General features: G+C 43.2%; 1 protein-coding gene across 1 annotated transcript in view; it reads right to left on the reverse strand.

The window, feature by feature from the left end:
• Me3 (malic enzyme 3) overlaps nt 1-27,251 on the reverse strand; it is a 200,659-nt gene that overhangs the window by 106,296 nt on the left and 67,112 nt on the right. Inside the window, exons 2-3 of the mRNA XM_059271686.1 lie at nt 7,402-7,535; nt 5,431-5,580 (exon numbers count right to left, since the gene is read on the reverse strand). Of these exons, the coding sequence (XP_059127669.1) occupies nt 5,431-5,580; nt 7,402-7,535 (284 nt within the window). The remainder of the gene's footprint in view (nt 1-5,430; nt 5,581-7,401; nt 7,536-27,251) is intronic.

Here is a 27,251-nt window from a genome sequence, read left to right on the forward strand (position 1 = left end):
CGGATGCGGACCCCCACCCTCTCTCTCTCTGTTCCCTGCTCTCTGCTCTGCTCCTGCCATCTCTCCCTCCCCCCAGGCCTGGCTTTCCTCTTTCCCTCCCCCGCTTTCCTCCTAATAAAACTCTAAAAAGTACCACTGGGTTCTGTTGTGACCGTGACCTTTCCACGTGGTAACCAGTGCTGCAACCAGCGCCGTTTATCATAACTATCAATCAGGACCTGAAATTTGAGGCCAAGATGGCCTGACTTTAAGATCTGATCTCTTTCTGCTTCCCATGGTCCAACTCTCTGATAGATTCTCCTTCAACCAAACCTTCAGTCAGGCTCCTCAGTCTCTTGTGATAGGCCAGGCAGTGGACTTCACTCTCTGTTCTTGAAGAGGCCCCTCTGAGGAAGAATTCTGCCAAGTTACTTTAGCAAAAGTTTTCTACCTTTGATGTTACCACCCACCCCTACTCCGCTTCTTGGTTCTAATTCCCATTTTTCATTGCTAGAATTGAGTCTAATCTTTTCCCTTGGGGAAAGAATTTGCACAGTGGTCTCTATACCTATGATAATGTCCTCCACTTGAGTAAAGTCTGCTTTATCATCTTAATTGACTACCATGAATGATTTTTTCACTAACACCTCCATTCACCTACACAAGTGGGACAGCACACTGAGACTCAAAATGCTATATCCACAATTGTGTGTGCACCACCTGGAGTCTAAGAGAATGAGGAAGGTACGAACAGCAGTGGTGAAGGGCGGGTAGCTTGGGAGAAGAGCACTTATGGACCCTGGCTACCATATTGGTTTCCTCTTGACACCTGTCTTTTGGGTTGAAATCTGTCCTGGCATCTACCCAGCCATCCCTCTGGCTTTCATTTCTTTCCAGTAACTATTAGTGGGTGCCCCTGTCAGTCAGACCTACGGAAACACAGGCAGAGGTTGTTCCAGGGGAAAGGCACTAAGGGATGAGGGATAGCTACTCTCCTAATAGAGCTACTCAAGACTTTTAGGTACCCTGAGATACTCTGGTCCCTCCTTCCAGGCTCTGCAGTAATGTGGAGCCGAGGTGTCTTGGAGGCCTCAATTCTAGTGTTGGCTGGACCTAATTAGCTTTGGTATGGGACCAAGCCCTTCTACAGAGCATTTCTTTGTTAACAGCAACCTGGCAGGAATATTTATCATTTCAGAAACTGAGAAGGCCTGGCTCTCCTCCTCTTGGCCCTGGGGCTGTCCTTCCCTCAGATGTTAATCTATAAAGCCCTCCTAGCCCTGAGCCTCATCTGAGGCCTGGCCTAAGGCAGAACCCAGTCTCCACTCCCTTGGGAGCAAGGCTGGCATGAAATTAACACCTGGAAAGAGGCCAGATGGAAACCTAGAGCAACAGCTCAGAATGTCACATGTCAGATCACTTAATTGGGTAGTCATCTGAAGAAGGGTTAGTGAAAAACATGCTATACTAGGTGTGAGGAACTAATCCGAGAAGACATTTCAGTCTGCCTGAACCTGTCTTAGCGTCAGCCAGCTGCAAGCCGATGGTCTGACTAGATCTTTCCTCTGGGGAGAGGCTCTGAAATGGCATCTAGCTAATCTTCACCTTAGATCCTGGGCAGTCAATCATTCTTAGAACTGCAATGGTTCCCAACCCTGAATGCCCATTGTGTGAGCCCACTCCTGAACTGTGAAGTGGTGTAGTGAGCAGTGTGGCAGTTTCCTGCTCACACTCTAGTTCTGAGTACACAGGTCCAGTCCTGGCTTTGCTGTGAGATTTTGGGTAACTTATTTCTCTGTGTCTCAGCTTCCTCATTCTGCAGAAGATAACAGTACCTACCTCCCAATGGTGTGATGATAATTAAATAGGATGCGTAAAGATTTGAGGATAGTATCTGGCCTTAGAGTTACAATTTTCTCCACATTCCAGTCCATCTTTGGATTTTGTGCTTGGGTTGTTGCCTATTCCGCCCCCCACCTCACACACTGTGTCCCCAGCTACAGCACCTTTACTACCTACACCTAAAGATGACCTGGTTCTCCGTGTGGAAGTGGTTTGGGATCCTGTTTCTGCACACATTGAGTCCCACCTTCCTTCCACTGCTCTGCCTATTGCTGACTCCTTAGAGCACCACAAATCTGACTTGACCTGAGCCAGGAACAGCTCCCCATCCATCCAACTCCCTTGATCATGTGAAAGAGACTTCATTTTTGGGCAGAAATCTTCGTCCATTCTGCCCAGACCTTTGGACCTCCTGTTTTACCACCTCAGGGAGGTAGATGCCATGCATGCTAACGAAGATCGGTATCTAGATAAATAAAATAAAAAATTCCATACTTTTTCTTGGCAGAAGTAAACACATACAGAATTATTAGAGGCAGGAACAAGTGCTACAAAGACAATCAAACAATGTCACGAGACCAGGACCAGAGGGTGACACGGAGCTGAGCATGGAAGATGGGAAGGAAGCAGCCATCGGACATTTGCTAGGATGACTACTCCAGCCTGTCTCAAATCAGAACACACCAATGAAAGACAAATTCCTCCCGATCCGCATATCTTCCTGAGTTTCCAACATCTACAGCTAACAACACAACTTTTCAAAAGAGTAGTTATCTTTTTTTCTGTTTTCTCTTCCCTGTTCCCCAGTGAAACATTCATAAACTCCACCACATGGTCCTCTGTTAGGTCTGTCAGGTCCAAAGGAAACTTCATTTCCCCAAATTCTGGTGCTTAGACAAAAGTCAGCATTCTTTGGGTACTATGAAAGGAGCCATTTTCCTTATCACTGGCAGAAGAGGCAAATGGCTACCTAAGGTGCCTATTAGCTCATGCTGACCTCCCTCAGTATCACAAGTACCTGTTACACATTTCAGGGTCCATGGTGCCACCCTGGCTCTTCTCAACTCTCCTCCTGCCCTAAACTTCTTCAACTCATGTCCATGTCCATCCCCCCCCCGTCGTCCCCCCCCAACAGCCACTCATTTCTGCTTCTAACCCTGCGATTTCAGCTATGCGTCTCTCTCTCTCTCTCTCTCTCTCTCTCTCTCTCTCTCTCTCTCTCTCTCTCTGTCCTTTCTGTGTCCCTCACTCACTCCCCTGCTTTCTCCCTCTCTGTTCTGCTCCTGCTTTCCCTCATGGCCAGGCCAAGTCTACTGTCCATGTCCAATCTACTTTCTCTCTGCTCTGGACTATTCCAAATGCCTGTTTTCTCCTTCATATCTACAATAAAAACCTCCCCCTTAACCATATCACAGAGTAGTCATGCCATCCATTTATACAAGGTCATCACCAGCCTTCTTATGTCACCTACTGACCCAGGGAGATCGAGTCATCTTAGTGGCTGGAGTGGTTCTGTGCATTCCTAACCCTAATCAGTTTTCTCTTGATTCCATGGGCCCCGATATGATCCCCCTACCCCTTTCCCCTGAGTTAGATTTTTATGTTTCTATTTTTTATTTTTTAACAATTTCAAACATGAATATTCTGAATTTTTGCTCACTTCACTCCCATTACTCTCATTTCCCTCTGTCCCCCCTTTGGAACCCTTCTTTTCCCTAACAACTTCCCCTACTTTGATGTCGTCTTTTTTTTTTTTCCGCCTCACTGAGTTTAACTAAAGTTGCTTATGTAGACATTAGTTGGGGTTACTTACTGGTATATGGGCAACCTGTTAGTGGCTACATCACTAAAGAAAATGAGACTCCCTCTCTCAGCACTCATTACCTGCCCATAGTTCCTCAGTGAGGAGTAGAGTCTCATGAGCTCCTTCCTCATATATGACACAAAGTGATGGCCTAATGCAGCTACAGTGAGTTCACGAATAAAATGTCCCTGCCGTGTCCAGAAGATGCTATTGTGCAGTCCTCCTCCCACACATCTGGCTCATGAGTTCTTTCCACTCCCTCTTCTGGACGTTTCCTGAGCTTTGGAGCAGTTGATAATAGATGTCTCACCTAGGGCACAGCATTCACACACAGACAATTTTTTTAATCCCAACTCTTTATATTCATCTTTCACAGCCCAGCACAAATTAACAAAAGGTGTCATAGATCCATGATCACATGTTCCCTATATAACACATCCTTTAAAAACTGGTTTGTAGTCAGGTGTGGTGGCAAGGGGTGGACACAAGAGGAACAAGAGATCCCAGACAGCTTTGCTGTATTGTGAGTTTCCAGATCAGCCTGGGTTACAAGAGAACCTGTCTTTAAACACTTAGTCACACCAGGTGGTTGTAGTGCACACCTTTAATCCCAGCACTCAAGAGGCAGAGGCAGGCAGAGCTCTGTGATTCAAGGCCAGCCTCACCTATGCAGTGAATTCCCGGACAGTTAGGGCTATACAGAGGAGCCCTGTCTCAAAAAAAGCCAATAAACAAACAAAGAAACAAAATAAAAAACTAAGCCATAACAAATGAAAACAAAGCAAAACAAAAAAAATCTCATTTATAACTACTCTATAAATGTAAACTTTGCATCTGTTTTGTGGTGGTTCTCAACCTGTGGGTCACAACCCCTTCCACAGGGGTCCCACAACCCTTTCACAGGGGTCACCTAAGACCATGGGAAAACTCAGATATTTACACAACAATTCATAACAGTAGCAAAATTACAGTTATGAAGTAGCAATGAAAATAATTTAATGTTTGGGGGTCACCACATGAGGAACTGTATTAAAGGGTTGCAGCATTAGGAAGGTTGAGAACCACTGGTTGACAGGACACTGTACGTTTATTATTGCTTTCCTATGACATTCCATTACACATAACATATCTAGACCCTCTTTTTATTGCTAATGCAAGAACTATGCAGTTACAATGATCAGATACCTTGTACTGGGAACACTGAGACCTTTCCTATTTTTCTGGCACAAATATATTTATACATGTATCTTTCAGGACTAAAAATGAAAGCAAAAAACTATTTCTTTAGAAAGCTTCTCTCACATACTTTAGCTTTAGGAGAAAATGTAATGCCATAGTTTTTGCCTACAAAGTGACATTTTGTATTGAAACTAAGTCGACTCCAAATGGAGGTGTAGTGATTTAAGGGCTGGAAAGGGAGCATGTGTTTGTGTTTGGTATCCAGTGCTATTCATTGTTCTCAGTTACCCAGAGGGCTGTAGGTATGTGGAGATGAACAGAAAAGGGAGAGGACATGGAGAAGTGACAGGTAGGCATTGTTAAAACAATGTGAATGACTTCTCAGGCCAACTTTGAGCAACATGTTGAATATTTATCATTTGGAAGTGGAGAAGATTCAATATCCCCTTGCTAACTTCTCTCTCAGCACATTTCCTGGTTGGCTGGTGTTAGTTTACTGAGCATGTGTTTAAAATCTAATGTTTCCTTGTTGGACCATTGACTCCAAGAGAGCCTCTAAAGGCCAAGAAGTAATTTCTTACCCTCTACAGGCCAGCCTCTCTCTGGCCCCCTTAGTAGGTACTCACCGAGGTCGGCGGAAGGTCAGACCATATTGCTGACAGGCCAGCCCCACAGTGGGTGTGTACACAATAGGCATGAATTTCTCCACGTCTGAGGTCAGCACCCGGTAGAAGAGCTTCTCATTGCGGTCTTGGAGAGTCATGAGAATGATATACCTTGGAAAGGAAAGAAGAAACCAGCTGATCCAGAGACACCACTGTTTGGTAGATCTGGGATGACGTCACTATGCTTAAGAATGGAGGCCTTGCCCAGGGAGGATTTACACTCAGGGTTAGCCATGCCCTCAACCCTCTGCCAGTGTAGGGCATTTCATTTCCCTAGCTGTTTGTATACATGTCTCTCCAATTCTATACTCTCCTCCCCTCCTCACTGGAACATTTACCAGCATACCACAGCCTGTATGGCTGGAGAGCCCTCTTACCCTTTCTCCCAATCACCTGTCAAAATGAGAGTCTCTTGGGAGTGAGCTAGGAAAGCAGCGAGCCAGGAGCAAGCCCTCTAGAGCTCTTGGGAATATGCACACTCATTGCTTCTTGGATCTAGAGCATCACTTTAGGCAAGTAAGTGAGGCCCATTAAGTTGGAAAGCATTGAGATGGCGAGCATTAGAGAGTGTAGCTTTTATAATTTCATATTTGAAGCAAATATTTTACCTTGGACTCTAATTCTTTTTGGTACATTTAACAGGAGTTTCTGATGGTTCAAAGTTTGGGCATGTATCAGTTTGTTAGTCTAATCTGTTGTGTAACTTCTGGTTTGCTCTTTAAGATGACGTGACTAGATGAACAAGAGGGAGAGAATATTTGACTTGGTGGCAATATGGTCTTGGAGTTAATGTGAGTCATAGCCCTGGGATTCAGTGCTTTCAGAGTGAGGACATGGATGTGGGTAGGGACAGGCTTGTTAACTGCATCTCAGAAGCTATGGGTGCCTTGGAGGAGGCACTGGGAGCTAGATACAGAATGAGCCTCATGTGCTGCTGAACTCTGCCCTTCATGGGCATTTAGCTCTAGCCACTTAGCTCTATGGATATTGAGAGAACCTTTATCTTCTTCCTATATATCTACTAGAGCCCATAGCAAGATGACACAGTTTGTAAAACAAACTTATACAGAGTTTACTATGTCCTAGGCAACATTCTAATCACATCACAAAGACATGCATTTAATTCTCATAAAACCCAATGAGTCATTGGCACAGTCATTATACAGGTGAAGGACAGAGATTGGCAGACTTAACTTTAGTTATTCAGTGCAGGACAGTGGGTTTCACTCATTCTAGAATTGGTCTTAGAACAGCTAGGCTTTGCTCTGCTGACATGGTGTGTACCTGGGTGGTGACTACCATCTTTTGTAACACTTAATGTTGACTCAAAGACTCTGGAACGAGATCTTTGTGGTTGTGTCTCCACTGAGGAGTATTCAGAGGAAGCAGTGCTCTTATTTGCTGCCCATGACGTTCAACATAGCATCTAGATCCTTCCCAAGGCATCCCTTCTCCATTTCTCTATTTGTGTACATTTCTCTCCAGTTCTATACTCTCCTTCCCTCCTTACTGGAACATTTACCAGCATACCACAGTCTGTATGGCTGGAGAGCTTTCTTAGCCACAGTTCCTTTTGCTGTATTTCTTAACAGATCTCCAGTTTTTTGTCCCATCTCCTTCTGCTCAGTGAACTGCCCTCCCCCAAGCCTTTGCTGACTGCTGAGCTGTTTCATAGAGGCTTCTGGGGCTGACTCATTTCTAACATCTCTCAGATGGCCTCCCAGACTCCGCTAGTTGAATCCAGGTTCAGTTTAGCTGGGCTTCTGTTGTAAGCCTCATCTGTAATGCTTTTTAAGGACAGAGCTGGATCTGAAGTCTCTCGGGGCTCCCAGCCTTTCCTAGCTATAGAGAAATTAGAAACCCTCTGGGGGCCACAGGGTGGGGCAGCTCAGCCTCAGGACTGGGCACAGAGAACAGACTTCAGCCACTGACTTGTCCAGGTCGCTCTGCTGTTTCTCATAGTATCTCATGATGCGGAGAAGCTGGACATCCTGGCTGAGGAAGCAGGGGGGGATCAGGCCATGGATGCCAAGCTGTAGTCTTTCTTCGAGTGTAAAGGCCATGCCCTGGGGAAGAAAGGAACACAGACTTAGTGAGCTTCCAGGAAGCCAAGGAACAGACATTCCATTTGTGGCCGGCTAAAGTTCTCGTCAATCAGCAAAAAGGAATGGACCCAACCCCCACCTCTGCCATTTAAAGGGGGGCTTTCTTGTGCTGGTTAAGCCGAGGCCTCCCGATCAGACAAATGAGGAAGACAGTCACTTCATCAAGACTAGATTTTGCTTTTTTTTTTTTTTAAAGAAGTTGAGATCCATAGAAAACCAGACTACAGAATAATGCTCCTGTATATGCTCCTTTCTCCTCTACTTTCTCTGACTAAGTTTTTACACTAGTGTGGTATATGCATCAAAGTTAATGAACAGAGTGACTCATTATACAATTAATGCTTGTAGCTTATTCAGATTCCCTCCATTTTTATTATGCCCATGTGCTATCCAGGATTCCATCCAAGCAAGCCACATTATGTCTAGTCATTTCCTTAGGCTTGCTTTAGCTATGGCAGTCCCCAGATACCCTCTGCTTTTTATGACCTTGATCTTTGGGAGAGTGTTTGTCAGATATTTTAGATAATACTTCTCCATTAGAACAAGTCCAGCTTTTCTCACAATTACAGTGGGGCTGGAAGCTTTCAGGGGAAGGCCATCAGAGGAGAGGGCATTGTCTGTTGGTGTGGATCACAACCACCAAGCTGAGGCAGTGCTTGCTAGTGTCTCCTGCTTTGGAATTATTCTGCCCTGTGAACTGGTATGTGTCAGAACTGGTATATATGAGGATAGACTCGTGGACTATTGTTTTCTACTTTGGCTTATGATCCAACACTCCTTTATTTACTTTGTTGTTCCAGCTTTGGCCTTTGGGAACTCTTTCAGTTGATTCCAGTATCTTTCAGTATCTCTTTGACACATCCCATAATATAGAGTTTTGTTTTGTGTTGAGTAATCCCTCACTTTCTGACACTCCAGGATGCTCATCTTGTATATTGCCTATTCTGGTTCTAGAAGCAGCCATTTCTTCTAAGAGCTCAGAGTTCTTTTCCTGGAGTTTGGTATTAGAAACCAAGGTTTGGCATCTTTACCTTGCTGCAAGGTTTCCTAGTTTGCACTATCTCTCAGCTTATAGAGCAAGGACACATAAGCACACTGTAGCTAGAGTTTTCTAGTACTGCCTGGCCCATGGTCAGGACAAATCTCTCTCACCTGCCAGTCCCACAGCCTCTCAGATCCAACCGAGTAAACACACAGAGACTTATATTGCTTATAAACTGTATGGCCGCAGCAGGCTTCTTCTTATCTAGTTCTTATATCTTAAATCAACCCATTTCTATTAATCTATAAGTTGCCACATGGCTTGTGGCTTACCGGTATCTTTTACATGTTGCTTGTCATGGCGGCAGCTGGCAGCATCTCTCTGCCTCAGCCTTCCACTTCCCAGAATTCTCCTCTCTCCTTGTCCCGCCTATACTTCCTGCCTGGCTACTGGCCAATCAGCGTTTTATTTATTAACCAATCAGAGCAACACATTTAACATACAGAACATCCCACAGCACATGCACTATAAAATGTGTATTAATACATATTTGCAGATATTTCTGTACCTACTGGAGCCTGGATTATGTTCATACCAAGGCCTGTAACTCTAATTCACACCACATGGATCATTCTAGTCTAATCATCTTGCTGATCTATAAATTCTCACTCAGTCAGAAGTTCACCTCCCAACATCTGTCATCTGTTTATTAATCTCTTAGTTCCAGCACACACATACAGTAGAGTCAAAATTCTTAACTATGGAAAACAACTTTCTAAGACAGAGTATGAAATTCCTTTGGCTTTTAGTCTTACAGACTCCATTAATTTCCAAAGCTACTTAAGCAGACACTTCCCCCTCCTCCATCTTCACTGAGATTGTTATGTGAATTTATAACATGTACAAAATCCCATGGGCCTTCCCTGCCCATCCCTTCTTGCTTCGCCAAACCTCTGGCAGTCACCGATCATCTTTTACTATCCCTACAGTTTCACCTTTTCTCGAATGGCATGCATCTGGAGTAAGAGAATATGCAGGCTCTCTGGACTAGGTTCTTTCTCACTTAAGAACCCAGTTAACTTTAACCTAGTTTAAGTTCTTAAACTCAAGCACTTTAAGGCTTTTGTGTCTTTCATGACGACAACTCATTCATTTTATCAACAAGTAACATTCCATTTTGCACATGTGCCACAGTTTGTCTCTAAATATACAGTTTCGTTCTATATTTCACTTACAACCACTCTGTGAGGGATATTTAAAAAAAAAACCCAGTTTACAGACAAAAGGGCTAAAGTAGAGAGGTTACCTAGCTTGCTTTATACTGAATTGCCTCTTAAAAGCAGGGCGTATCCTGTAGCCAGTGAGTGTATTTGGCAAGGTAGTTTTACTGTGATTATCCTAGGTTAGATGGTAGTGGATTTGATCAAAGGAAAAGAATTGGAGGGAGAGAGAATGAGAGAGTCCTTGGCACCTTCTAATTGCCTCTTGTACGTGGTTTGAAGGCCAGGGATCTCTGGGAAGGGGCTCCCCATAGATTTATAAAGTGGTAGCCACAAATCAACTCTTGCATGTCTTAAAGACCATTTCTTCTCTGGGAAGTACATGAACTGTGTGAAAGGTCTACCTTAAGACAGGTCACTCTCTGTTTGAAAAGATGATACACACGGACATGTCCAAAGCACTCCACACAAATCCCAAAGTTGCTTTATCAAAGATTTTCCTAAGTTACTGAAAGGTTGGAGACGTGGGGTTAAGAAGGGGCACGGAGGGGTTCAAAGAGGCAGAATGAGGGGTGCTGAGGCAGAATGGAGATGTGGGGTTCAGGGCAGGTGCTGAGGCAGGATGGAGACTTGGGGTTCAGAGGAGGTGTTGAGGCAGGATGGAGATGTGGGGTGCAAAAGGGACCACTGAGGCAGAAAGTCTTTTTGGGTAAGAGATTTACTAGAAGAGTTATTAATGGCACAGTTGTACATATAGGCAGATAGACAGCATGTCAGGGACATATGGCAGACAGCAGACCCATGAGGCAGAGTGAGACTCCTCTTTAAAAAAACATTTTTTTATGTTTTTCATGTTATAATTACATCATTTCCTTTTCCCTTTCCTCCCTCCAAACCTTCCCATACATATGTCCCCCTTGCTCTCTTTCAAATTCACAGCCTCTTTAAAAAATTGTTATTACATATATATGTTTGTGTGTACTATATGTGTGTGTATATTCCTAAATATATAAATACAACTTGCTCAGTTCATACACTGTTACTTGTATGTGCATGTTTCTATGATTGAGGGTCCTTTTTTTGTAAATCTCAGAGGAAGTGATGGGGGGCGTTGTGCAGCCTGTTTCTGATTCCACGGTGGTAGGGGGAGGAAGGGGATTCTGGAAGGAACATGCTATTGTGAGGATGTGGGAGAAGAGGGGCACATTTAGTTTTGGCAGATCTTTATACTGGTTGGGGCTATGCCTGCAAATGGTAGCCTTGTGTTATCCTGGAGTCTGGTCTCTTGAGCCTGTAACTCCCTTGGAAAAATGGCAATGGCCCCCATCATTCTCAGGAAATCCAGTTACCTAAAGATTCCGTTAGAGGGTTAGATTCCCAGACAGGTTCTTAGTAGCTACATTGCCATTTCCTCTATAGCAGTCTTAAGAAAGAAGTTGCTGTAGGAAGCTATGGCCTGATCAGCCTGTAGCCTCAGACCTACCAGTTACCAGTTTCATACATCCCTGGTGCTTGCCAATGGCTTTGGAGGCAGGGGGCACCGTGCTAGTTCCCAGATTCCTTTGCAGGAAACTACCTTGCCTTCAGACTGGTCATCTTTATTTTTCTTCCTCAAGACAGGGTCTCACCATGTAGCCCTGGCTGTCCTGGAACTCTCTCTGTAGACAAAGCTGGCCTCGAACTCACAGAGATCTGCCTGCCTCTGCCTCCCAAGTGCTGGGATTAAAAATGTGCACCACTACGCACAGCTAGACTGGTCATGCTTACCAAACACCACTGGGTAGGTGACTCTTAACTGATTTGGAAAGATTGTGGTTGCCTCTCCTTGGCTGCAGGGATCCCAGGGATCCCAGACATTTAATTATGACATCATCTTTGTTAATGGCCAGTGTGGCTTTTAATAACAGCCTGCTTCTCTCTACAAGCTTAAGTGTTTCTCTTGGCTGACTTCCATCAACTTCTTTTGTATTTGAGGAAAACGAATGACTGTTTAGCAACTGGTAATTTTAAGGATTTAAAGAACTTGCTTCTAGAAGCTCTAAATTTATAAACTGGCAAAGCAGAAAGACAATTTAGCAGTTCCATGGCTCCAAAAGGGTAAGTACTTATTTTCTGCAGGGGGTAAAGAGGACTGAACCCACAGCCTTGGGCATGCTAGGAAACACTTCTCCCGAGTTATATCCTCAGCCTTCTCTCAGCCTTCTTTTTATTTTAAATTTGAGACAAGGCCTGACTAAATTGCCCCAGCTGGCTGCAACTCACTAAGTAGCTTGGGTTCACTTGAACTTGTGATCTTGCCTTGTCCTCCAGTACCAGGATAATATAGGCACCTTAAAGACCTTTCCCTATAGCAGAGGGAAAATGGGCTAGGTCTTGCATTTAGTGGCACTCAGACTCTTGGTCTGCATGTCAGAAAGCCAATTTTCACAAAGTATACCAGAGGTCCTTCGGTAAGAGTGGGGATTGTACAATATGGAGGAGTCGGTAATGGGTCACTTACCCAACATTGCCACACTGAGAAATTACAGCTTTTCTGTGCTTGGTAAACAGAGCTACAGGTGATATGATCTAGTTTTTTTTTTTAAACCCTCAAAATAGAACAAATGGCTTTTGGAAAATGATTTGCTCTCATAATTAAATTTCAACCTCATTGGGGCTGGAGAGATGGGTCAGTGGTTAAGAGCACTTTGAGAGGACCCAGGTTCAGTTCCCAGCACTCACATGGCAGCTCACAATCATCTATAACTCTAGTTCCAGGGTATCTGATGCCCTCTTCGGACCTCCAAGGGCAACAGACACACATATGGTACACATACATGCAGGTAAAACACTCATACACATAAAATAAAATTAAAAAAAAATTTTGACCTCATACTCAAGTGGCATTCTTTAGCTAAGATCTGCATGTGGGGAACTGCCAATTGTTACTGGTTTGAAATGTTTCAGCTGTTTGAGATTTCCCATTCAAGTGTCCATCATCTACTCTGGCTTTTTCCAGGGAACCACTGGACTGTTACAAGACCCAGCAACCAGTGGGCTGCCACCTGTTTAATAACTGAAGGCTTGTGGCCACTCTGACTATCAGTGACTGTGCTGCATCTGTTTTAATATTTTTCTTATTGTCCCTGACTTTGCCTGGTTCATCATCCCGCTTCAAGCCCAGGCCCTGAACTCTATTTGCCATGCTGCCCATGTTCTCAGGACAAAACTTACTGGTATCAGAGAGAGGATGTTTGAATATATCTCACTATCAAATGCAGGGCTCAGAGACAGCAGCCCATCAGATCAGACTCTGTCCTAGGCCCTGCTATTCTGAGATCCAGGCTTTCTAGGGCCCTTGCTCCTGATGACTGAGCTTCTCCGATTTTTTTTTTTTTTTTTTTTTTTTTTTTTTTTTTTTTTTTTTTTTTTTTTTTTTTTGGCGATCTGCCTTGTGTCTCTGGACCCAGAGCTATGTGGTTCATTTGGCAATCTCTTCTTGTTTATTTCACAAGCATCAGTTAATTCCTATCTGTGCCAGGTCTGCCATACAAGGCACTGGGGTGCCAAATAGGAATAGTCTCTGGTCTCTGTCCTCATGAATTTACTTAAGTAGACACATGGGTCATCGTGGAAAAATGATCATGGCCCTCTGCCATGGTGGGTGAGGCTTTTTCCCCACCTAGGAAATAATAGGGCTGCCATTTCATGTGTTGTGGGATTAACCAATAGTGCATGCGAAAGGCTTAGCACAGACATGTGCACATAAAAAGCATTAAGTGAGCAGCAGATTCTATTATTATTATTATAATTTTGTTCAAGGGAGGTGGCACAAGAAAGCTCACTAGCAGATGCTGGAGATGAGCCTTAGGGGCACTTCAGAGTCAGGCAGGGAGCAGGGGTCGAAGTGACATCGTCAAAGTGGGATTGTTTGTCCATAAGCTCTGACAAGGCTGCTGCACCCGTTACTCCAGGCATTTCCCCCTCATAGTCACATTCATTCTGGCTGTCACAACTGGACTCACACCAGTGCCCATGTCCACCATGCTCTGACTGCTTCCTGCTGCTGGTCTTCCAAATCATAGTCAACCCCCCCCCCAGGGGCTTTCCCTGACACCCCTGTTTCATATAGATACACTGACAGTCTATGACTCTTCAACCAGTCCATGGCCTTCTGCAAACAGGTATGTCTGTACTTCTGAATTTATACATATGGACCACAGTATACGCAGAGTTGTTTCCTCTCACCAACATAATTATTAGCAGGAAGCATTAGCAGACACATGTGTCCCAGGCTTTCTGTCCCACACATTACATCATGCCCTTTGCTGACTGTTTATATGATCACCAGCTTCCTTCATCAATCAACTATAAAGCCTAGAGGGTAGCATAGGTGAGTCAGGGCTGTGTCCTTAGCCCCAAGGCATACCGTTAAAGCTGATGAGCTGTTAGGGGACTGGATGGCATTTCCTCCTCCCTTTGAACATTACTTCTTGACTTTATTTGTCTGAGACTTTCAAGACTTAGGGTGATGTGATTTCTGGTTGGAACCGGAAGTGGGATTACTGAGGCTGCCTTTCTCTCTCTTTGCATCACATTTCTGAGGGCTCGAGGCACACTCCTGGGATGGATATACAGAGTCTCAGAAATACAAGCTTTGGGAGGTCTCTGTAGACAAAGACCTGAGAATAGCCTTTCTCCCAGACATACTTCTCTTCTCAGGTATAAAATTACATACCCAGAAAGCCATTTCAAGTTCCCCAGTGGGGAGTGGATGAGAGGGCTCAGTGCTGGGCTCTGCTACCTCCAACTGCACTTATATACTGGAGGCATGTGACTTTCCAGCCACAATATGCCTGGAAGTTCATGCTCAAGTTTGCAGATACAATTTGGCCTTTCTCCCTGTGATTACAGAGAGGGCATGGAGGTGCTGCCATCACACAGGCGGGGTGGGGAGCAGGAGAGAATCTGGAAGATGAAAATTCTACATTCGGTTTCTACTGGCTGGGTGAGCCTAAGGAAATCACCTCACCTCTGAGATTCCTCATTGCTCTGGGCTGTTGAAGCAGATTGGAATATGGAAACTAAATTCACTTTAGATGAGGTGTTTTCAGGTTGTGGTTATTGAAGTTTCAGGTTAAGGATTATAAGCAATAGCTATTTGGTGTAACTAGAAAAAAAACCACTTAGGTGTTTATTTCCTTCCTATGCAGGTCAATAAATTCTTTCACAGCAGAGACTATACATAAATCAGCTGTGAGCTCATTGCCTGGCACAGTAACCAGTACAGAGCAATCACACAACACATACATGGATGAGGGATGAATTCATTTTGCAAGAAAATTATAAGACAGAAACTAATTTAGATCCTGTGGAATCTGAATGAAAGACATAGACTGTTCCAGATATCTATAGGCCCCAGGTGAACCATTCATACGGCAAACTTGTAGTAGCGGGCCCTCACTAATATATCTGTGCATTGGTGTGTTCAGTGCTGCTATGAGAAAAATGTTGTATAGTTGTCTAGACAAATGCAGTAGCCACTGGACACACATATCTACTGAGCACTTGAAATGTGGCCAATATAAATGAGAAACAGGATTTTTAAGTTCCTTTTACTTCAATTAATTTAGTAGTGAGACACATACTGCTTTGGACAGGGCAGAACTTTCTCACACTGGAGGTCTTTCCCAGCCAGGCCTAGTAGGAAGCATAGGAACCGAGATCTGGATGGTTCTGGACCACCATATACGTGCTGGAAAGCAAGGGACTGAGACATCATGTCTGTGGCCTTGTGTCCTGCCTCAGCTGCATAATGAAGATCCTTGAATTTACCACCATGCAGAGCAGTGGTTCGCTGTGTGGCTGAGGGAGCTGGGGAAATAGGAGCCAGAGGTAAGCTCAGTGACAGACCAGCACCCTGAGGGCTTCAGCTGCACCTGGGTGGCCATGTCAGAAAAGGGGCTTTTCAAGGAATTTAGGATCCTTCTCTGGCCAGCCTAGTGGTGTGAGGAGCTTCAGGAAAGCCTGTTTTTCATGATGGATGATTTAAAAATTAAGGATAAAGAAATAACTTAAAAATTTAAAAAAACTGCTAAGTATGGATATACGCAAACAAAACCTATGAGGGGACAGGAATTCTCATAGACTCTTTCTTCCCAAAAGCCTACATGGACATGCTTTGCAAATATTGGAAACAATTGGAATGTCTCATGATGGAGCTCTGTGGTTTCTGGTATGTACTTACACAAGTAGATGCACTCTGAAATAGTTTACAACCTGGTCTGGGAAGGCTTTTGGTGAAGTGTGGCCACGGAGAGGGGAAGTAAGAAAAGTCAATACAAGAGCAGGAGAGGCTCAGTGGGTAAGAGTACTTGTTCTTTTAGAGGACCTGGGTTCATTTTCCAGCATACACATGCTTGCTTCGAACCTTCTGTAATCCCATCTCCAGGAAATCTGATGCCCTCTTCTTACCTCCATAGGCACCAATCATGCATGTGGTGCATAGACATTCATGAAGGCAAAATACTCACATATAAAATAAAACAAATAAATCTAAAAAAAATTGATATAAATCTTTAAGACCCCATTAGACATGCTGTCTTCTTAAGCTGTGGGCTTTGATGGAGGGCCTCAGTAAGAAACTTTTGCACAAAGTTATCTTGAGGTCCTAGAGATATAGTTCTGTTTGTAAAAACCTTGGGCAGCACGCAAGCCTGACTGTGTTCAAGCTCATCTGGAGCCTATTTCGTTTCAGACAGGGTAAGATGGCAGTGTGGTTGGGATCCCTTAGTGCCTGGAAAGCGGTCACACCTCTCTTTGCCCTTCAAGCATCCCAAGACCAACTTCCTCTAACATTTAAAAACATGCTTCTAACGGCAGTAATGCCAAGATAAACAGCTACTGCAGGCAGGCCAGTTGGGGGAATGTGCTCTAGGAGTGTCTTTCTCAGCTCTGGTTCCAGTCCTATGTCTCCAGGACAGACCCATTTTACCAAAGACACATTGTACTTCAGCTTCTTTTTCCCCTCATCTTCATGTAACATCACATAAGTGAGCTGTGTTTTTCCAGGCCCTAGTTTCACCTATTTTGGCAAAGTGCACAATACATGCTTCCTCTCTTCTGTGGGAATGTAGATGGTTCAGCAAAAATAATACCCAAGGAAGTAACGGTTGCGTGTAAGGGCTAGTAATTGTTAGTAATTACAGGAGTAACAAAGAGAGCTCCATTCACTCCTTTTGTCAAGATAAAAAGTGTATCTGGACCTGTTGGTTTTGGGGACGATGTAAGTACTGTGTGTAGGAGAATTTCAGAAAACAGAGACAAGTAGGGTTCTATACCAGCCTGGGATCCCCACAGGCTATGTTCAGAGCCTTGTGTTCCTACAGAATCCTGTGTATTTCTCAACCAAGCTTCAACCTCTTGCCTTGAAAGAGCTATTTGTTAGTCCATCTTCCTTGAAGACAAGGGCTTGAATTGGTCTTAATACCTTTGCTCCCAACATAACTCTAGTTTGTTTTTGTTTTTTTGTAACTTATAAGAAGCATGAGCGGATAAATGCAGTATAGGAGTCCCATATTACTAGGAGAGCTGTGTGGTAACACCTTTTCTTACCCATCCTATGTGTCACGCCATCAACTGACACCACTCCCACAAATTTCCCACCAAGGGATTTCCGTGAATTTCAAGTAACACTAGTTTTGTGACCAGTGTTTAGTGAGCACCCAACAAGTGTCAGCTAATGCTAGTCATTCCTTGAAGATAAAGGCAATGATGTGACTAGGTCTATGAGATGCTTAGAGAAAAGTGGATGGGGAGGCAGACAAGCAAGGGTTGATCAAGGTGAATATTCAGCCAGGTGACTGACCATGGAGAGAAAGAGTGATAGAATTTGCTATATAAATATCGTACTAACCAATACTCTAAATTCTCCTCATCCTCAACAGCCCTCCAACAGTGAGGGTAAGGAGAGGCCATGGGTAGAGAGGAGGAAAAGAGGGGTGTCCTTGCTTGGAAATTCTCTTGCCTGCTCTACTTCCACTTACCCCTTTCTCCCAGGACCTCTTTCAGCTGAAGGTTCAAGCCAACTTTCTTTTCCATGTTGTGCCTCCCTGACTGAGCCAGTGCATCTCGGACTTACTTGTGCCCCCCCCCCCCCGGGTCTCCTTCTTTTGTGCATTTTTACCAGAAGCAATGATAAGAAGTATTTTTCTTCTCTGCCGCACAGCACCACCGTGAGTTCCCTGCAGTGGAGCCCAGGGTGGAAGTTTCCCACTGGCCGACCTTTTCTCTCTGGGCACCTCTTTATTTGGGGTTCATTTATGTATATTAACCTCAGTGTGGTAGACCAGTAGTCTCTGGTTGGTAGATAGACAGACAATAAGAATCATGTACATCTCTTCAAAAACTAGTATTTAGTCTTTAAGACCAGAGAACCATGAGTCTTCATAAATTCTTTATGTGATTCTGACACTATTCAGATTTGGAAACTGCTGTCCTAGGACTTTTTTCCATCTGAGCTTTTTGGAAGGGAAGAAGGAGGTAGGACCCCACAAAGAAGAGCTTCAGGGACAATGTAAGCTTTCCTTGTTCTACCCTGGCTCAGTCCAGTAGCTACATGGAAGTGGTGGTTGCTCAACATCCAATTCTGCCATCTTTCCCTCCAAATTGCCAGCCAGGTCTCCGAGATTCCTGTTGTGGTAGAGCCCAGGTCTCCATCCCCCCACCCAGTGGGCAATATTGCCCCTCTAAACTACTCCAAATTTGGCTTTAACCTTCAGTGGACACCTGTAATTTGGAACAGGCAAAAGGTTGCTTGATCATGTGGAGAAACAAGATTGCTTAGGAAGCCCTGGGTTAATTTTACTTGATAGAAACTATATATCCAGGGGAATCAGGACAGCAACATTAAGTAAGACCCTAGGACCACACATACAGATTTGTTGAAGTTCTTACAATAGTCTACTAAATCAGAATGAGAAGCCTATCATCTCTAAGTCTGAAGCTTAGAATGCTTTGCTTATCAATGTCTGACATCCTTAGAAGAGAGGAAGACAGTTTTATTCTTGTACTTGTTTATTAAATAAATTTCAGATTCTTCTTCTGTACCAAGTGCTTTGCTAGATGCTTGAGTGGCCACTATTTATACTCATCTGTGTGGATAGGTTCTAAATCTTCACTTAATATTGGTATAAAGGTTGTGTCTCATGTCAAATATTAATTAAGATGAATTTACTGCTTGAGAGGTGAAAGCAATCTTGGCCTAGTATCTTTGTTAATGATAAAAAAATGCTTCGCATTATTTTATGGCTTTACTGCATTAAAAATGGTCTCATATGGCTTATGCCATATGAGCCTAGACAGGGCAGGTGTTATTATTCTCATTTACAGAAGAAGAAATTGAAGCTTAAATGTGTCATGGGGATGTAATTCTCAAGGGACATTCAAAGTCACATGAAAATAATGGCTATTTGAACTGTTTTTCTCTTGGAAGACGAGTTTCTGCAAAAATGTTGGTAAGAACCACCATGGGAGAAGAGTAGAAGGATCTGCTCCCAAACTACTTGACAACTCTGGAATTTTGGCCCCACTGAACAGGAGATAAATAGACAGAAAGATTATGAATCATTCTCTTGGGAAAATTCAGTGGCACTCTGAATGCTGCATGACCTTGTATTCCCAAGAGTTTATTATTTAAATTTTAGATAATGTTATTCTTGGCACCCTGATGGCTCTCACTCAGCTGAATCTCACCAGGATAACAGCAGAGAGCAGCTGAGAACAAAGGAGGCAGTTTCCGTCCTCTAACAACGTAACTGCACTTTGATGGGTCCAGATTGGGAGGAGTGGGTCAAAGAGTGAACTATGAGTGGAGTAATAAAACCAACAGACATGCTTTGGGAGGGGCTCAGAAGTGACCTTGTACATGCATACCTGGTGTGTGTGGATGAGTGGGAGGAGGTGCCAGAATGTGATAGAACACAACTAGACAAGCTTATCAATAGTGTCATTCTCTAGCTGTTAATTGAGCTGTTCTAGGCCTTCCATGGACCCAATCCTCGTTCTCCTGGGTCTTGACCAGCTCTGTTATCTGACCAGGTGAACCAGGAAGGAGGTCAGTTTTCTAGGGACAAATGGCCATTGTGTATCAGATAAGGGTAACCAGTTTCTCTCTGTGTCTTGTCACCAGGAGGTATGAGTTCCAAGACCCAGAATCCATTGGGGAGTGGGTTTAGAACAACTGTCTACATCTAAGTACATTGTTGGTGTTCTGGTTAGTTTTCGTCAACCTGATACAAGCTAGAATCATGTGAGAAGGGAGAATCTCAACATAGAAACTGCCTCCATCACACAACCTGTGGGCATGTCTGTAGGAGCATTTTCTTGCTTGTGATTGATGTAGGGGAGCCCAGCCCACTTGAACAGTGCCACACTCATGAAGGTGGTCCTGGAGTGTATAAGAAAACAAGATGAGCAAGTCTTGGGAGCAAGCTAGTAAGCAGTGTTCCTCTATCATCTCTGCTGCAGTCCGAGCATCCAGGCTCCTCCCCTGAGCTCCTGCTTCGGTGTGGTGGTTTGAATGGAAATGGGCCCTATAGGCTCATATATTTGAGTACCTGTCCCCAGTTGGTGGAACTGTTTGGGGATGATTAGAACCTGAGGCCTTGTTAGAGGGAGTCTTGAGGTTTCAAAAGACTTGTGCCATTTCAATGTGTTCTCTGCCTTCTGCTTGTAGGTTAAGATAAGAGCTCTCAGTGGCCACTCTGCTGTTTCTTGCTTGCTACCTCTGCTCGGCCATCATGTACTCTAATCTTCTGAAATGTAAGCCTAGTTAAACCTTTTCCATTATAAGTTGCCTTGCGCAGGGTGTTTTATCATAGCAATAGAAAAGTAACTGAGACCCTCGGCTTTCATCGATAATGGACTGTAACTGTATGCCACATACACTTCGCTCCCTGAGTTGCTTTTGGTTGTGGTGTTTATCACAGCACAGGAAGAAAACTAGGATTGTCAACATCTGCAAAGAATTCCTATTTCTTATGAGAGTGGCTTCCAAGCCATCTAAAAGGGCTACTGTTGGGTCCAAAGGAGACTCCAATTCCCTAAACTCCAAAAGGCAGTCCAAATATCCAGAAATGGACCCATCCTGGACTATAGGAGGATTTCTTGCGGTTAGATAAAACCCAGTATTTCTCAGGAACTTGTGAATCCAGTTCCCCTCTACCAAAAGGAGTTATTTTCCATGGGACAAATGGATATCTGTGGTGACTATTAGCATACCAAAGCTCATGCTGACCTCTAGGCTCCCTCAATATCACAAGTGCCTGTTACACATTTCAAAGTCCATGCTGGCTCTTCTCAGCAGATCCTACCCCCTCCCCTGCCCTAAACTTGTCCAGCTTGTGGACTTCCCTCCCCCAGCTATTCATTCTCCTTATGACTCTGCTGTTTTTGCTCTTTTCTTTTCTCTCTCTCTCTCTCTCTCTCTCTCTCTCTCTCTCTCTCTCTCTCTCTCTCTGCTGGCTTACTTCTTTCTCTGCTCTGGACTCTTCCAAATGCCTTTGGCTGTTCTCTCTGTCATATCTACAGTAAAAACATTCCCCTTTACCATACCATGGAATGGTCATGTCATCAATTTATGCAGCTATCACTATATAAGGTAGGCCTTGAAAATATCCCCATTCTGCAGATCAGAAAGCTAAGGCTGAATCACTCCCAAACTGTGGACCTAATAAAGTACAGAGATGAATCTTGAGTCTCAAGTCCATTTTAACATGCTGGCTCTTTAATTTGTTTAAACATTCATTCATTTAACAAGCACACTTTGAGTAGCAGATTTATCCCAGGTAGCTGGTGTTTGAGAGACCATGCATATATATACATATGTGTGTGTATTCATACATACATACATACATACATACATACATACATACATACATACATACATACATACATAGAGCCTTTACCTTTATAGATCACCAGTCTAGGGATCTTTTAATTCAAACCAGTTTCCTTTACAGCTTTCCTATTTCAGAAGTCACTTAGATTTTTGTGGGCTGGTTTAGGGCCTGAAAATTTGGGAGATCAGCAGAAAAGCAAGAAATGCACAGGGCCCTCTTCTGCTGCACTTCAGGTGTGCACAGAATGATTTCCCCCTAAGAGGCAGGGGGGCCCAGCCGCAAGGGAGAACAGGCCTTGAAGTCAGCTCCTGGGTTCAAATGGTGACTCAGCCTCACCTGTTGTGCTCATGGAAAATTTTCTAATTTCTTTGAGCTTCAACTTGCTGCTCAATAGAACGAAGATTGTAACATCCACTTCAAAGGGTTCCCGGGAGCCTGGCTTGGAGCCCCCTGGGTGATGTGCCTGGCTAGTTAGTGGTTAGCACTGTGGTAAACACAGCTGTGACTGGGCCCTTTCTAAATGCCTGGAGAACATGTGGTTTCCCAGGCCTCCTATGTATTTCTTTTAAAAATAATCCTCATCCTTCCAGCCTTTACCCTCAGTTGGTTCTACTCATTCCTCGGTTCTCAGAGTTGAGATACTATTTATTTGGGATATATGAGCTAGTGCTCAATAATTTTTAACTGGTGACATATCCAGATCTAAATGGAATGAAACAAACACAAAGGGGGCTGGACTGAAAGCTGAAGGTTCAAGATTGCCTCCTGAATGACAATTTTCGTGTTTTATTAGATTTATATTAAAAGAAGGAGGTGGGATCTCAAGCCATGTGGGTCTTTGTCTTCATCAGCGCTTAGCTTACATAATCAACACTAAGTTATTTTCTTTGTTCCCTCCTGAGATAGAATCTGATCCTAGACTTGATGAATTTTAGTATCCCTTCTTTTTAGTCCTCATTTCATAAACTGGATTAGCTCCGGGGTCTGTGAGCTTAGGGACTAGTTGCACATGGTTAAAGCACTCTTGTCTGTTCTTGTTGTCCAGGAATGTCACTGGAATTCCTGCACATGTGGCTGGGCTCTTCTAGAGTAACATCTCCTGCTCTGAAGGAGGCCATGTTGACATTCTCTGAGACCCGCAGGGTGACCTCTCCCCTAACTGCTCCAAGGAAAACAGCCCCATGCCAGAAGCTATATTTAGTGTCATTTGGCTAACAGACTCTTCTAAAACCTATATCCTGTGATAAGTAAAGTCAACATTGAAAATCTCCTTTAAATGACTTCTGCTACCCCTCAGGGATAGACTTCAACATAGTGAACAACTTTACCATGCTTAGAGCAAGCATGCTTTCCCATGCCTCTGTGTGTGGATGTGAGAGACCCTCTGTGGGAAAGCCTTCCTGTGCCTGTCTGCCAGTCATTAGTGTAGCATGAATCTTAAAAGTTCTTATTAATAAAATCAAACCTGAAGCCAGGTTTTGGGGTGAATGCTGGAAGATCAGAGAAGCAGAACATGCCACAGCCATCTCAGCTCAACAATTCCTCAGCTGATCCTGTTTCCTCAGACTGGATGCCTCTCAGCTGAACTGTGCTGCTCAAAGCCTAAAAGCTTAACCAGGCTAGTTCCTGGTCCTCACGCCTTATATACCTTTCTGCTTTCTGCTATCACTTCCTGGGATTAAAGGCATGAGTCACCATGCCTGGCTGTTTCCAGTGTGGCTTAGAACTCACAGAGATCCAGGAGGATCTCTGCCTCTGGAATGCTAGGATTGAAGGCGTGTGTGCCACAATTTTCTGGCCTCTATATCTAGTGGCTGTTCTGTTCTCTGACCCCAGTAAGTTTATTAGGGTGCACAATATTTTGGGGAACATAGTATCACCACACATTAGAGTAGGTTAAAGGGGAGGGCATGAACTTAATGGAATATTGATTCTCAAAATTCAGTGTGCATCAGGAGCACCTTAGAGAATGACTTCTAGTTCAAGTCTAAAAATGATGACATCAGCAGGGTTATCTGCATCGGAAGGGAAATTTTTGCTTAGACTTAAGCCTCAACTCTCAAATTCAGGAGGGAAGGTGACTCCCCCAGTCTTTGAGAAGTACTTGAGTTGACATAATTGATCAGGAAAACTTACAAAGAGGAAAAGATATGTGAAGATGCACGTTTTGAAGGAGAAGTGACGGCAAAAAGAAAAAACACTGTTATTTGACCTAACTATTAAGATAATTGACTTAAAATATAAAAATTGCATATTTCAAAAGCACAGTAACGGCCCTGAAATGACACTGTTGTGTCATGGTCTATGAAGGAGATGCATCAGTGAGGATAAGAAGAAAAAGAAAAAGAAGATAAAGACCAGGAAGAGGAAGCTGGGTAGGGGTTGTCCAAGTCAAGTGACTTTGCCTTAGAAGCAGTTAAAACTTGGTGAGAAACCAAGACTAGAGATTGGCTTCTTATAGGGAACAAATCTCTGAGCCATACCTCTTTCTCTCCCCTTAAAGCATTTTAACGATTGAAGATGAATATAAACCAGATAACCTAAGGCTTATAAATAAGGGTTTTAGAACAGATTCCTCATTGATGTTTCTGTTGAGTGGAGCCATCCTGCCCACCCTGCTTAATCAATTTTATCATTGTTTCTTCCTCATTTCCTTTACTCATTCATTCATTCATTCATTCATTCACATTCACTCATTCATTTTTTTCAGTGAGCGTATACTATGTAGCATGTACAATGCTAGAACCAAGAAAAGAAATGGAAAGTCCCAAAAATAATACTCATTTAGGTAGAACTCACTCAAAAAACAAAAAAGATAAAGTGATTTGCCACTCATTCAAAACAAAATGATACCATTTCTTATACAAAAACTTGTGGAGCGAGCAACTACTTTGTTTTATGTAGTAGAGTAGGCAGTGGGAATGATGTTGGAAAAAGTAGAAGTGCACTTTCAAATGAGGATAGCAATACTATAAAATTCCCCAAACAGCTGTTTTAGGAAAGAAATACTACAAGAAGAAATACTATAGAGCCGTTATAGACGATGCTACAACAGTATGTAAAGATCTGGAAGCCTGGATGTGGGTGATTTTGGGGGTGTATATGTTATGTGATTAGATGAGGCTTCCACGAAGAAGCCATATTTGAAATAATACCTGGAAGATAAAGAGTTAACTAACTTCAACAAGAGTGTTGGGAAAACTGGATATATACATGCAAAAATTGATATTGGAGTCATAGGCAGAGAAATGGATTAAAGAATTAAAGCAATATTTCCCAGGGAAAAAGCTTTGCACCTTTGGTTTGGAAAATGATTTCTTCTTTTGAATTGATACGATAACCCACAAAAGAAAAGTGAAACACACAAGTGGAACGGCAGGAACTCCAAACCCCAGGCTCAGCCAAGTTAGCAGTCGGCACAATGGCTGGTGATCTGAAGAACCGAAGAAAATAACTGCAAACCACATAGCTTAAAATATAAAAGGAACTTGACTCAGGGGAAACAGCAACAAAAAAAGCAAAATCAAAACAACCCCAAACCTAACCTGGCTATTGGGATATAGCTTAGTTGGTGGTGTGTTTGCTTGGTACACATAAAGCCATGCTTAGTGTTCCAGTACCACATTAAACTGGGTGTAACTGTGTGTGTCTATAATCCCAGTGATCCAGATAGACACTGAAGTTCAAGATCTTCTGTGGTAGTTTGAATGTAATCAGCCCCCGTAAGCTCATAGGGAGTGGCACTATTAGGAGGTGTGGCTTTGTTTGAGTGGGTATGGCCTTTTGGGTATGGAAGTGTGTCACTGTGGAGACAGGCTTTGAGGTCTGATATATGTTCAAGCTATGCCAGTGCCTCAGTTCACTTCCTGTTGCCTGCAGATTAAAGATGTAGGACTCTCAGCTCCTTCTCCAGCACCATGTTTGCCTGCATGCTGCCATTTCCCACCATGATGATAATGGACTTAACCTCTGAACTGTAAGCCACCCAATTAAATGTTCTCCTTTATAAGAGTTGCTGTGGTCATAGTGTCTCTTCACAGCAATAGAAACCCTGACTAAGACACCATCCTTGATTACATGCTATGTTTGAGGCCAGAATTGAATACATGAGATGCTATCTTCAAGAAGGGGACAAAAGTGAAACAAAAAAATCTCACCCCTCAACAACCTGAATAGAATAAAACAGGGGCAAAGGACTTGAACAGACATTTCTCCAAAGACCTACAGCTGGTCAACTGGCACAAGATGTTCAGTGTCATTAACTATTAGGGAAATGCAAATTAAATGTGCTGTCACCTCATCTGTATGAGGATGGCTATTATCAAATAAAATATAACAAGTTCTGGCTGGAGATTTTAGAACACTGGAACTCTACCTTATTGGCAGAGATATAAAATGGTGCAGCTCCCATGGAAAAAAAGTAAGGAGATTCCTCAAAAACAAAACAAAATAAAAAGTCTACCATATAATATAAGAATGCTGCTCATGATGTTTTTTTCAGAGAGTTGAAATCAAGACCTCAAACACATATTAGCATTCTATGTTCATTTCAGCCCTGTCCACAACAGCCAGGATGTGGAAACATTTCAAATATTGCTTGATAAATGAACGGATTAAAAATATGGTATGCATGTTCAACAGAGGATGCTGTTCAGCTTTGAAAATAAACGAAACCCTGCAAAATTAAACAACATGGAACCTTGAAGTCATTTTGCACAACAAAATGAACCAGTTACAGATGGACAAATCCTGCACAATTGCACACATCTGATGTTTACCAAATAGTCAAACTTGTGCAATGATGGTTCCATTGGCTCAGGAGAGGATGAAATTGGGGTAAAATTTCAGTTATGCAAAATGAAGGTCTAGAGATCCAATGTACAGTATTTGCACTTATAATGGCTTACAGTAACATTTTAAGTGTTTTATATTTATTTGTCTGTTTTAAAGGGTAGATCTTGTGTTAGGTGTTCTAAGATAGTAGTTGTAGTCACAGTAACAAATAGAAACTCTATGGTAAAGAACAATTCTATATTTTTAATAGAACAACAATAAAGATAGCTAATTAGAATGTGTGGTTGAAGTAGAGTTCAACGGTGCTGTTTAGATGGAGATCAGTAGGTTCTCGAGGCTTTGGGAAGGGAAGGAACATAGAGTGTGCCGGGCTTATGTGGTGTGCGGGTGGCTCGCTCAGGACTAAGGTTTGCAGACTTAGATAAAAAAGAAATCACTCGACATTTTCAGCAGAAGAGAGATGCAATAAATTCCCCACCCTCCCACCAAAGATCACTTTGGCTGTAGCAACAAAGGGAATTTTTGGTGGGGACTAAGAATGTGCTGATGAATTGAGTTTCCTACAATTGTCTGGATAAGATGAGATGGTAGCCTGGGTTCAGACACAGATGGAGAGCAGCTGAAAGGTAAATGTATTTAGAAATAAAATGAACAGGACCTGGTGACAGATGAGCCTTGGGGTTGGGGGAGAGAAAGGGGTCAGGGGTTCAAGGAACACTGTCATCATAACCAGATGCCTGATGATGGCATTATTCAGATGTTTCTTCTTCATTTCCTTTATTCATTCATTCATTCATTCATT

Source organism: Peromyscus eremicus, chromosome 1 (assembly GCF_949786415.1).
Source record: "Peromyscus eremicus chromosome 1, PerEre_H2_v1, whole genome shotgun sequence".
Taxonomy (NCBI): domain Eukaryota; kingdom Metazoa; phylum Chordata; class Mammalia; order Rodentia; family Cricetidae; genus Peromyscus; species Peromyscus eremicus.